The following is an 11,160-nucleotide window of genomic DNA, read 5'->3' as shown; positions in this document are numbered from 1 at the left end:
AGCCCGAGGGCCCCGCGGGGGGCGCGTCCCCGCCTGCGCTGCCGTGCGACCTCTGGAAGTCACGCACTGTGCAAATTAAGGCTTCTTATAGGTCGAATGGTTGATAAACACTTTTTTTTTTTTTCTTAAAAAAATAAGCACGGTAAAGGTGGTATCATGAGAACCTGAAGAGATGGGACCTGTACCCCCCAAAGTGGGTAAAAGTCGTTTTCTCTGGCATCTCCATTCACGCATACACAAAATCAGTCTTTGGGTGGGTGGTTTGAATTCACCAGCCGGCGAAGGAAATACTGAAAAATGTGCTCCGTGCACCTAGGGCTGAACAGGTCACGCAGAAAGCTGCGGCCGTCCCCGACTGAAGGCTTGCTGGCGAGCCGCCGGCCCAGCACTCAGGGACCCCGGCGCGTGCGGGCGCGCCCTCAAGAAAAAGAAAGCCAAGAGGAAGAGACAGAGGAAGTACTCTAACTCAGGATACATGACTGACTAGCTCAAAACCTTATATGAACCAACCCAGCACACGCAGCTTCCCGGCCGGCAGCGGATGAACCAGCATGTCGCCTCCTGTCGGCAGAAGAAACTGCTGGGTGGGTGGTTTGTTTTTTGTGTTTTTTTTTTTCTTTTTTTTTTCGCAAACCTGAGTAATTGTCAAAGTCAATAAATAGGAGGAGAGAATTAAATGCTAAAATATAATGGTCAAACACCCTACAGGGCCTAAAGCAGCAAGGGTTTTTCTCAAACACAGCCCTCTGTCCCCGGATGCACCGGCCCGTGCACGCACTGTGGAGCACAGAGCAGCTGTGCCCTCACACGAGGACTTGGGACAAAAACCCGGGCCCCGGGCATCACCCTTTGGCAACTGGCGTGATGCCTCAACCCAGTGACCGAGCAGCCACAGGTGAGCGGCGCCTGACCACCTCACTCTCTCCCCCACAAAATTCTTCCCTTTTGGAACAGTTTTTGTTAAAGGCAAAAATGACAGAAGCATCATCGAGTTGAAGTCTTATTTGGTTGGAGGGCCTGGCTGAGCCAGCGACAGACCCACGTCCCCTGCAGGCACCAGGAGCTCAGATGTTGAGGAGGTCCTCGTCGCTGTCATCGTGGAAGGACACCAGGCCGCCAGAGTTCACGGGCTTGGGTGGCACAGGCCGGGGCGTCGGCCTGGCCCCCTTCTCACCCCTCACCAGCCCCACCCTGTCGGCGCCCGGCTCCCGGAGCACCTTCCTCTGGGGGTGTCTCATCTGCTGTGCGCTGTCCGCCCCGGTCCCTCTGGCCGAGTGAACGCGCACCTCCGGGATGGTCAGGACCTCGTCCTCGCTGTCCTGGTCGTCCCCGTGCAGGGAAGTGAGGGCGTCGGCCTTCACGGACTTCGTGGTGATGTGGCCGTTTTCCTGCCCTTCCTTCCCAGGCCGGGGGGCCGGCAGCTGGATCTCCTCCATCAGCCACTCGGTTTCATTCTCGTCCGCCTCTTCCTCCTTGTTGACCTGCCAGGGCAAAGCAGAGCTCACGGAGCCCCGCCAAAACCCTGCCCCGCTCCTGTTACCCTCCTTCCATGACCCGCCCGACTCAGGGACCCTCCGTCCCCACCCACCGCAGCCACCACGGCCCCAGGTCCCCACCAGGGACAAAACCCGGGAGAGGAAGGCACGGGCTGGAACTGCCAGCTCCTGCTAAGGCCCAGCCAAGGCGCACAGTGTCGCAAGGGCAGGAAAGTGGCCTGGCTGGCGAGTCTGCGACCTTCCTACCGCTCATCCAGAACCGGGTGCCACAGGGGGCAGGGCAGGAGGGGGACGTGTGCTGAGGAAGAGCCACAGAGAGGACACATGTATGCGTCCGAGGTAAGCCTTTCAGAAAGGCTTGGCAGCACACACAGAGCCACGAGCATATTCATGCCCTTTGGTCCACAAGATGCCTCTTTTCTGGAGATTTATTTGAAAGAAACCATCCAAATGCCAAATGCACAAACTTTCCATTATGATATGTAACTTTTTTTAGAATAACCAAAAAAGTGGCAGGAGCCACGTAACCATTAAATGTTCTAGGAAATCAGTTGCAATCACGTCGTGAAAAACGTGAATTAAAAAAAAAGACAGAAGTGTGTTAGGGTTAAAAGCAATAGGAGATGACGTTTTTCCTTTCTACTTCAAATTGCCTGTGATGAGGATTTTCGATCATCACTGAGTGTTAACAACATCCCCAGCTCGCTATTGCGAGGGGCGAGGTGGAGGCAGGAAATTACCTTTGAGTATTTGTAGGACACGTCTGCACTCCGTCGACAGCAGTTGGTCAGCTTACTCATCACCGTCTCCCTGTGAGAGACGACAGTCACTCCGGGAAGAACCAGTAGCTCGAGCCGCCCACTGGCCAGCTGCTCCTAGCTGGCCCCTCCGGTCCTGGCTAAGAGAGGGGCTGCACCCCCCACCGCTGCCCCACTCGGATGGGACGCTGAGCCCGCGGTGGCAGGGTTATAAACCAGTGCAGAGGCAGCAACACTTCAGAATCAGAGCAGGATGCAAATCTCGCTCCATTCACGGTTTAGCAAGGGCTAGAGCGAGGTGCCGCAGGGACACTGGGGTCCCCGCTTTTCCACGTGTGGATGTGATGCCACCACACCTTCCGATCCCCAGGGCTGTGCGGAGACGGCCGGGGCCAGGTGACTACCCCAGGCCAGCTCACGCCCAGACCTTCGGCCCCAACCCTGCCCCCCCCGATGGTCTCTGCCAGTACTTCTCGACAGCCCCTTGCCTCCAGCTCCTCTGCCTGACGAAAGAGGACGAGGGCCCCCGAGATGGCCTCCTCCTCCACCGCCAGCCAGGGCCAAGTGTGCACAGAGCTCTGAGCCCCGTGCCTCGTTCACCAGCGAAATGGCCATCTGCTGGACAGCCACACGTGATGACACACGAGCCCTCTGAGCTAGCAAAGGGGAGCCAAGAGGACGAGGCTGTACCTGGCACACAGCAGGCGCCTAATAATGCTCACTTTTAAGATGAGAAGGGGGGAGGGGAGGAAAGAGCAGACTAGAAGGAAGTCCGCTCACGACAGGTAGTCTAACGCCTGTCCAACTCCGAACACATCCAGAGACTGACGTCTTGGAAACGGGTGAGCCAGGCCGAGAGCCCACAGTGTCCGCCACGCAAGGTGAGACCTGACTCGAGCACCTGGGGCAGGTTCACGGCTCTGGTCAAATGGACGCCTCGTCATGAAACGCAGACGTGTGAGAAACACACCTGGAGACCACGCCCGCAGTGCGAACAGAGCTCCAGGCCCGGGGCTCCAGGGAAAGGGAAGGGAAGCGGGGAAGAGAAGGAAATCCGAGGCCAGGATTCGCTCCGGCCCCGCGGCCGCGCCCGTCCTCACCGTCTCTCCTTTTTGTAGAGCAGCAGGGTCAGCAGACAGCCCGTGAGCGCCACCAGCAGCAGGCTGAGGACCGCCCCAACGGCCTGGCTCCTCTCCGAGAGCCCCTTGTGCTCCGGCGTGTCCTCCTCGGCACTCGCGCCATCGAAGTCCCTGGAAGGAAGCCACAGCGCTCAGGACGCTGCCGCCACAGCGAAGACCGCAGCAACCCCAACTCGGGGAGTGGCGCTGACCGCCAACGCCACACCCAACACGAGCCACCAGCCGTGAGAACACTCTGCCGACAGCGAGCTCAGGCAGGAGTACCGGAAAACAGCTCGAAGACACTGCCTCGAGCTACGTGGACCGTTAGGGAACCGCGAAAAGCTGAGCGTCAAGGACACACTCCTTGGTCCTCGTGCATCCCTCTGGCGGGCTCCCAGGGCACAGAGGGCTAAGGAAGCAAAGACCTGGGTGACAGGCCGGCCACACTCACGTCCCAGGCCTGCAGCCCTGCCGTCTGGGAAGAAATAGTGGTGACAACCACATAGCCTCTCCTTCTCAATATCTCATTGTGGGACACGGCCTCACTGCTTCACAGGGTTGGGGGACATCCATAGGACGGACACTGCGGGGCACAGCACAGGCACCCCAAGGAGCCATTCTCTATTCAGGCGTATTAAGTCCCAGGAGGCAGGGCTAGTGACAAACACAGTCGCTGTTCGATCGGCTAAAATTTCACAATTCCAACCCACGTATGAGAAAAAGCAGTGTATTTCCATGACATTAAACATTCATGATACAAAATCAGAAACGTCTTCACTGACTTCTCTTTCTGCTCACAGAACTGGACGTTTGTGTCACGGCACCATGTACATCATTCGTGTGGCACCAATATTTAGAAATTCGTTGAGACTTGCCCTACATGTGTGTTCCTGGAAAACGCAGGAAAAAGCTGACCTTTTTTTTCTGGGCTAGCACCCATAGGACAAATAAGACCAAACTGATCTAAGATCCGGAAGGTGTGGTCTGGATCTCCCCGCACTGTCCCTGTCACTTTCTGCTGGCTGCGGGTCCCTTCACCAGGAAAGGGAAGCGACAACTACACGGCAAGACCTCAGTCTCCTCCGAACTTAAAGTCTCAGGACAGAGAATGACAAGCTTCTGTACGATGGCAGCCGGATGTGACAGAAAATAAATCCACGAGGAAAGTGGTTTATAACTTTTTGTTCTAGATGAGCGGCTCTAACTGGGACAGTGTAGCTGGGCCAAGAAGTGAAGGCCGCAGGACATGACAGAGGCAGGTCCCCTGAAGCCACACGGAGGCCCGGTCACCAGAAGCCCCTCAGAGCAGAAACGTGTACTTCCCGTGAACATCTGGCCTACAGATGATTTTCAGGATCTGTAGAGGAACTCTTCATTCATTCAAATGAAAACATATTTCGTTCACGTTAAAGTGACCTTTACCACACAGTACTCTGTGCTAAAACAGAAAGCTCTGCTGGGAACAGACAGGACACGGCCCCGCCTCCCCGGAGCCGGGGGGGAGAGGGGGCAGCAGGAGAAAGATGCAAGCAAAGTGAGGGGCGCTCAGGGCCCGGGGCGCACAAAGGCAGAAGGCCGAGGCTGCTGGGGGTGACAGGGTGACAGGGTGCTGACGTGGAGTGGATCAAGAGGGCGGGATGTGGACAACTGCTGAAGCTAGGTGCTGGCTACGTGGGGTTTGCCTCGGCCACTTCCTCTGGACTCTGTGGGTTTGAATCCTCTCCACAGTAGAGCACCAGGGTAAACGCCCATGTGAACATACGCCTGAGCTAAGTTTCGAGAGAGGCGGTTGAGGTACAACTGGTAAGTGTCCACCCAAAGAGGAAAGTGACCGACAGCAACTCCTACCAACGCCAGGACCCCACACTTACCCCAGGGGACACACGGCAGAGGTGTACCAGGAGAAGAGGTACTGGCAATCGGCAGTCTCATGGCTGAACTCAGGGATCCCATCCTTCACCAAAGGGTCGCAGTGGAAGAAGATGGTAGAAGACACAGACTTTGTCTTATCTTTCCCACATTTAGAGGATGAGGTAAACACCACGTCCAGGTCACCATCTGTCAAAAAAGAGGCATACATACCACAGCAACGTTAGCACTGACACCTCAGTAACGGGCCGAGTTTATCTTCAGAGCCTGTAAAAAGTTCGCATAGAGTTAAAATCAGACTTGAGTGTCGTTCATCATATGTTCCGTGTGTGCTCTTCTCCAGACCCCCTGACACATATTATGGAGCCCCTGCCACAAGTCAGTGTGCAGGAAAGACTTAAACCTCGCCCAAAAAGAGGTCTGGCCTCTGTCCTCAGTTAACCACAGGCTCTGGAGTGGAGGCTGGCCATGCAGTATCAGCCTACCTGGGGACTGAGATTGCCAGGTAAGCAACCAAGCAAGCAGCCAGCCAGCCAGCCAGCCAGCCAGCCAGCCAGCCAACCAACCAACCAACCAGCCAACCAGCCAGCCAGTATGGAATCAGATCCCAGAGCCTGTTGTTCATGTCACTAGGAGATAGACTGTACTTCTAAGATAACATCATAGTTAAGGACAGTAGAAATACTGCACTATCTTTCCTATATTGATATCAAATTGCATCCCAGCTTTACTGTGGGAATTTGTTCAACATTTTGTTTGCTGAAGCTCTGTGGCCAACCAGCCAAACAGCCAACCAACCAACCAACCAACCAGCCAACCAACCAGCCAACCAACCAAGACTATGCAATGGAACCCCAATAAAACCCAAGCAACCAAGGGGCACTGAGCTCCCCTGACTGGCAACAATCCATGCACTTTGTCACCAATGCTGGGTCGGTAATGCACCCCGACTCCACAGGGGGAGAACGAGGGAGCGCCTGGCTCCCCCAGACGCCCCTCCGTGCTTCTTCACGTGGCTGACTTTTAACTACACCTTCGCGTAACAAACTCTAACCGTGACTGTGACGGCTCGGTGAGTTCTCGCGTCCTCAGGGAATCACTGAACTTCAGGGCAGTGATGGGAGCCCCCCGAACTCGCAACTGGTGTCAGTAGTGAGGGGCCTGGGGTGGACTCGGCCCTCTCCCAACTCCCCAGTCGGCCGCACTCGGAGGGCCGAGGCGTGTGTGAGGCAGCCACGTCCACAGAGGCGGCCCCGAGACCCAGGCTGCTCGACTTGCTCTCACGACTGCACGTCAAGGCAGCATTCAAGCAGGGCTTTGGCTTTAAACTGTACCTGCGATCTCGATTGCGGGGCTGGTCATGAAAGTTTTAAAGCCCTTCCTGCAAGGAGCTTAAACATGTCACAACGATGGAGAAATGGATTACCTTGAACGTAGTATTTGGTTTTATCAGAAGTTCCAACTTTCCTACTGAAGTGCTGGTCATTCGGTTTGACCTGGCAGATGTTGGCTCCGGTGCACGCTGGATATTTGGAGTTTGTGATGGAAGAAAGCTGGATTTCATACAGGTATTTGTCCCCATTCGTTCTTATGTCCCCAGAGGCACTGAATAGCCTGAAGAGATGAAAGAGGTGGCAGTGACTCCAGCAGCCCTTCAAGAAAGCCCTTCCTCACAGACCCAAGGTGCGGGCACCACCCCACAGCTGTGGGACGCTGCGGGTCTCCCGCCGCCCAGCCTGGGAGACGTGAGAACGAGCCGTGGACACTCCGGCAGGTGCCGATTTCCTCCCCCTCATCCTCCCGCCTGGCCCTGCCCTGGGCACAGCCAGCAGGCACGGTCAGTCACCTTGGCCACTGGACCCCAGCAACTGCCCCAGTAGATACTGCTGAGAAAGTGACTTTTTTTCACAAGCTGATAAGCCCCCAGATTCCTGATGAAAAACTGTTTCAGAAAGTCTGGGCTTCGATCCCTGGGTTTATTAGGAAGTGAGGGAGAACAAGTAACTTTATTTTTACTCGAGAGAATTCACCATCTCTGGCGTTAAAACATAATAGTTGAGTAATGCTTTTCCTTGGTTTAAGCAAAACGTGACGACTACCTAGGAACAGTAACTAAAACATACAGCCTATTTACTGCAGCACTTCCCACTAGAGTGAAATCTGAATGGCTGGTTTAATTTTAAATATGTGGCAGTTCTCAGAGGAACATGTTTCACTTACTTAAAATAAATGTCTCCGAGGCTGATGCTCTTGCCGTTTATAGGGCTGGTGATCGTCCCATTCACCATCTGCACCTCCTGCGGCTTTACGGCGCAGGCGGCCCGCGAGTCCCAGCTGAAGTAGTAAGTGCAGCTATCTACGTCGAACCTGGAAGGAGACGGCAGGGGCGCGGTCACATCCCGCAGACGCGGCCATGCGAGGGGCTGCAGCACAAGACCTCGCACCCTGAGGACGCGCTGCCCGAGAGCCCCAGGTCCCCGAGGAGACCCCCCCACCTCCAAGCCCGCCCTGGGCCTCCCGCGACGGGCAGGCAGCTCCGGGCTAGGATGGCCACCCCGCCCGCTCTCCTCGAGATCACAGGAGAGGGCGGAGAGCACCCCCACAATGTGAAAAGCGGGCAAAGATCTGGCTTCACATAGTTTCCCTAAATTTAGGAACTGTGTAACATCTAAAAGCTGGACAAATTTGCTCCTAGATCTTTGAATTTTCATTTGACAAGCTTTAGACTCATGGAGTGAGTAAAGCCTTGGACAGCGGCTCCTGGGTCTGCCCTGCCAGAAGCCCAGCTCTGCGAGGAATCATTTGTTCACGCACAGCAGCTCACATGCTCCCCCTGCTGGCCAAACTCCCCCTTAGCACCACAAGCAGAACTGCCTGGAGAATTCTAGTATATTCCAAGAGCAATCCAGGTGCTGGCCCCAACTGTCCGTGTATCCCTGACAGGCCACCTGAACACTGGCCTTGGCTGGCACCTATCAATGCCCCTTTTGTTCTATGACATTCGAAGACAGAGGCCACTTAAATGCTGCGTCACATGGTGGCTTTGGTCCCAGCACGCTTCCTTGTGTGGGGCAGCCGTGCACGCTGCAGATAATCAGCAGCCCTGCACCTCCCCGCCGGCCCCAACTCTCAGCAGCCAGTCCCCTCCCTACTGTGACCCTGCTCACACGTTCACAAACCCCAAGTGACAACCAGAGAGAGAAGTTCTGACTTGCTCCCGGCACAGGCTCCACAGTCCCCTGGAGACCCTTGCACGCCCACCTCTTAAATGAAGGCCTGCCAACTGTCTTTGCACAGGTCAGTTCTATGACAGTGGACGTGGTCCTGTTCTCACCACACGGGTCGCCTTTTGAGTAAGTTACAATGACTTTGTCGTCTGAAACACAAAAGATTGCACGGACGTTATTTCCAGTGTGTTATAAAAACCTTCAACGTCGCAAGTCGAGCACACGCCAAGAACCAGGACAGCAAACAGGTTTAGCATTCTGAAAATTTACCCCCCAGGTCACCTTGCAACCTGCTGAGCCCCAGTCTCTACTTTTATGCCCCAAATTGTTAAGACATTAACAATTTGAAAAGGGACAAAAAACTATATATATATAACTATCCTTTACATATTCATAATGGTAACCACATGCATGCCCGCGCACGCACCTGCGAGCCTGGGTACTTGACCCCCACTGGGGCGAGACTCGGAGGGAGCCTCGGCATGCTGCCTGCCCCCACCCCCCAGCCACGGCGCCTGTGACCACCCAGGGGTCCAGGCCTCACCTATGACGTCCAGTCTCTGTGTGTGGACAAGCCCCAGGACCTGCACGTCCCCCGACGCGCTCTTTTTGCAGATGCTGGCTCTGTCGGAGCAGTCCAGGGGCCCCTTGTATATTTTCTGACACAGGTTTATGTAGTACCTATGAAACGACACAAAGGGACGGGGCAGGGGAAGGTCAGTCTCAGCCGATGCGTTCGGGTGCAGCGCCTCTGAACGCGGCACTAAAACGGTTTCCTGACAGAGAGCCCAAGTGTTGACAGACAAGGCACTCCGCCCAGGCACAAGGACAAATCTGGAGACGCCGTGGGGCTGAGAAGGGCTTTCGAGTTGGGACAGGCAGCAGCCCAACCCTGGTGAGCTGTCTGCCTTACTCGAGGGGCCGTGAGGGCTCCAAGTCCGCATCCCCCTACAAAGCGAACGCGTAGCGGTCAAGAGTGCCCGGCGGGGCGGGCGCTGTGTGCGGGGAGCCGTGCGGGGAGCCGTGTGGGGAGCCGTGCGGGGAGCCGTCCGCACAGCTAACGAACGCCAGGCCACCACAGCCTAAGGAGCTTGTGCCGAGGAGCTGAGGGAATGAGCCTCCCAGAAACCCAGCACCCGATGGCGCCCTCCCCAACGCGGACCGAATCAGACCAAGGGGACCTGGCCGACAGCCTCTCTGGGCTCTGAGGCTCCGTTTCTGTCCACCTCTGCCTTGCAAACCGTGCCTGACACCTCTGGGCTGCCCCCGGGAGCACAGGGCACCCAAGCCACCCTACGCTCCAGTCTACACGGCAGTCCCGCCCCTAGAGTCAGAGGCGACGCACCACGAGCCCCCTACCGCCAAGAACCTCCAGCTCCCGCTTACTGACACGGAGGCGAGTGACGGCGGTACTCACGAGGCGCCTTGGTGCGCGAAGAACCAGGACCCGGTGAGAGAGGACAGCAGCCGCAAATCGTAGGTTCTGTGATTCTGGACGAACTTGCACTCCATCTTCTCCGGAGGGCAGACGACTTTTGTTTTCCACTCGAACGTCACCTCGCACCCCCGGGTCTCACTGAAGACCCGTGGCCCCCCGATGTCGGCCTCCTCGTCGCACTTGAAGATGATAGAGGACGTCCGGTGGCTGTTTGCTGGGGAGCGGCAGGCGGGAGAGCTGTCAGGCCTCACCGCCTCGTCCCGCCCCCTCCGTTAACGGGCACCCGCTGCCCCGCACTGGCTGCCCCCACCTGCCCCGGCCAGATCGCGCTCTGTTTCATTCGCAGACATCTTAACCCTGAAGAGACCGAGTGTCTCTCACCGTTCTCCTTAATAACCCCGCAGCGCTAGCCCAATTCCCCAAAGACAGCTATTAAAATTCGGTTCGTGCACAAACAACAAAAAATAAAGTAACGATTAAGATATCCACAACAACCTAAAAATGTTTGAGTATCATCCAACAAACCAGGAGAAAATTCCTGCCACGACGAGCCTCAAGACTATAGTAGACCCTGACCAATTTAACATTCATAATTCCTTAATATATATTGCTTTGTTCTCTGATCCCGTACAAGAATTAAATAACTTTTTCCCATTTTTCTCATCTCACGCTCCTCGGGAACTCACAGGAGCTTGTGCCATACACACTAGTAGGATTCTCTCATGTCACCACTGTCTAAACATCACAGGCACAAATGAGCTAAGTCTGGCTCGCCGTGAGACCCCAGCTCCTGGCCTGTGTTTGCCATGGAGCAGAAAGCTGATGAGAGACCCCTGCTCTTCCTGATCACTCTCCTGCCGCCCTGCAGACCCATGACAAGCAGGAACTCTGCAGAGGCATGAACCTCAATCACCAGTGCTGAAAACTGGTGTGTGGACACAAGCCTCTTGAGCTAGTGAGTGGGCCTAGCTACCCACCCAGCATGTGCGTGTGACCCCTGCCGTGGTCAACACGTGGTTATGCAATACATGCCCTGGAACAACTCAGAACGTCCTTTACGAAAAGCAGCCCCGATGAGAGAACATGACACGCGATGGGACTGCTGCTGTCACTCGGCGAGCCGCACGGTCCGAGCCCCAGGCGGCGAGGGCAGGAGCACAGGCCACGCCCAGGGCCCCCAGACCCGCGCCCAGAGCCCCCAGACACACGCCCAGAGTCCCCAGACACACGCCCAGAGCCCCCCCCCAGACT

At 56.0% G+C, this 11,160-nt stretch overlaps 1 protein-coding gene across 1 annotated transcript in view; it reads right to left on the bottom strand.

Annotated features, from left to right (window-relative positions):
- Positions 1–88: 88 nt before the first annotated feature.
- The window catches only part of IGF2R (insulin like growth factor 2 receptor), a gene marked incomplete at its 5' end in the record, with an annotated part of 98,619 nt that continues 87,547 nt past the window's right edge, over positions 89–11,160 (bottom strand). Inside the window, 9 exons of the mRNA XM_025049054.1 lie at positions 89–1,481; positions 2,237–2,306; positions 3,355–3,504; positions 5,247–5,433; positions 6,671–6,858; positions 7,465–7,611; positions 8,506–8,620; positions 9,016–9,152; positions 9,889–10,123. Coding sequence (XP_024904822.1) covers positions 1,065–1,481; positions 2,237–2,306; positions 3,355–3,504; positions 5,247–5,433; positions 6,671–6,858; positions 7,465–7,611; positions 8,506–8,620; positions 9,016–9,152; positions 9,889–10,123 — 1,646 coding nt within the window. The remainder of the gene's footprint in view (positions 1,482–2,236; positions 2,307–3,354; positions 3,505–5,246; positions 5,434–6,670; positions 6,859–7,464; positions 7,612–8,505; positions 8,621–9,015; positions 9,153–9,888; positions 10,124–11,160) is intronic.

This window comes from Pteropus alecto, unplaced genomic scaffold, assembly GCF_000325575.1.
Source record: "Pteropus alecto unplaced genomic scaffold, ASM32557v1 scaffold195, whole genome shotgun sequence".
NCBI classification, from domain to species: Eukaryota; Metazoa; Chordata; class Mammalia; order Chiroptera; family Pteropodidae; genus Pteropus; species Pteropus alecto.
Note: the sequence above shows the minus strand (reverse complement) of the source record. Positions and strands in the feature narration are given on the sequence as shown.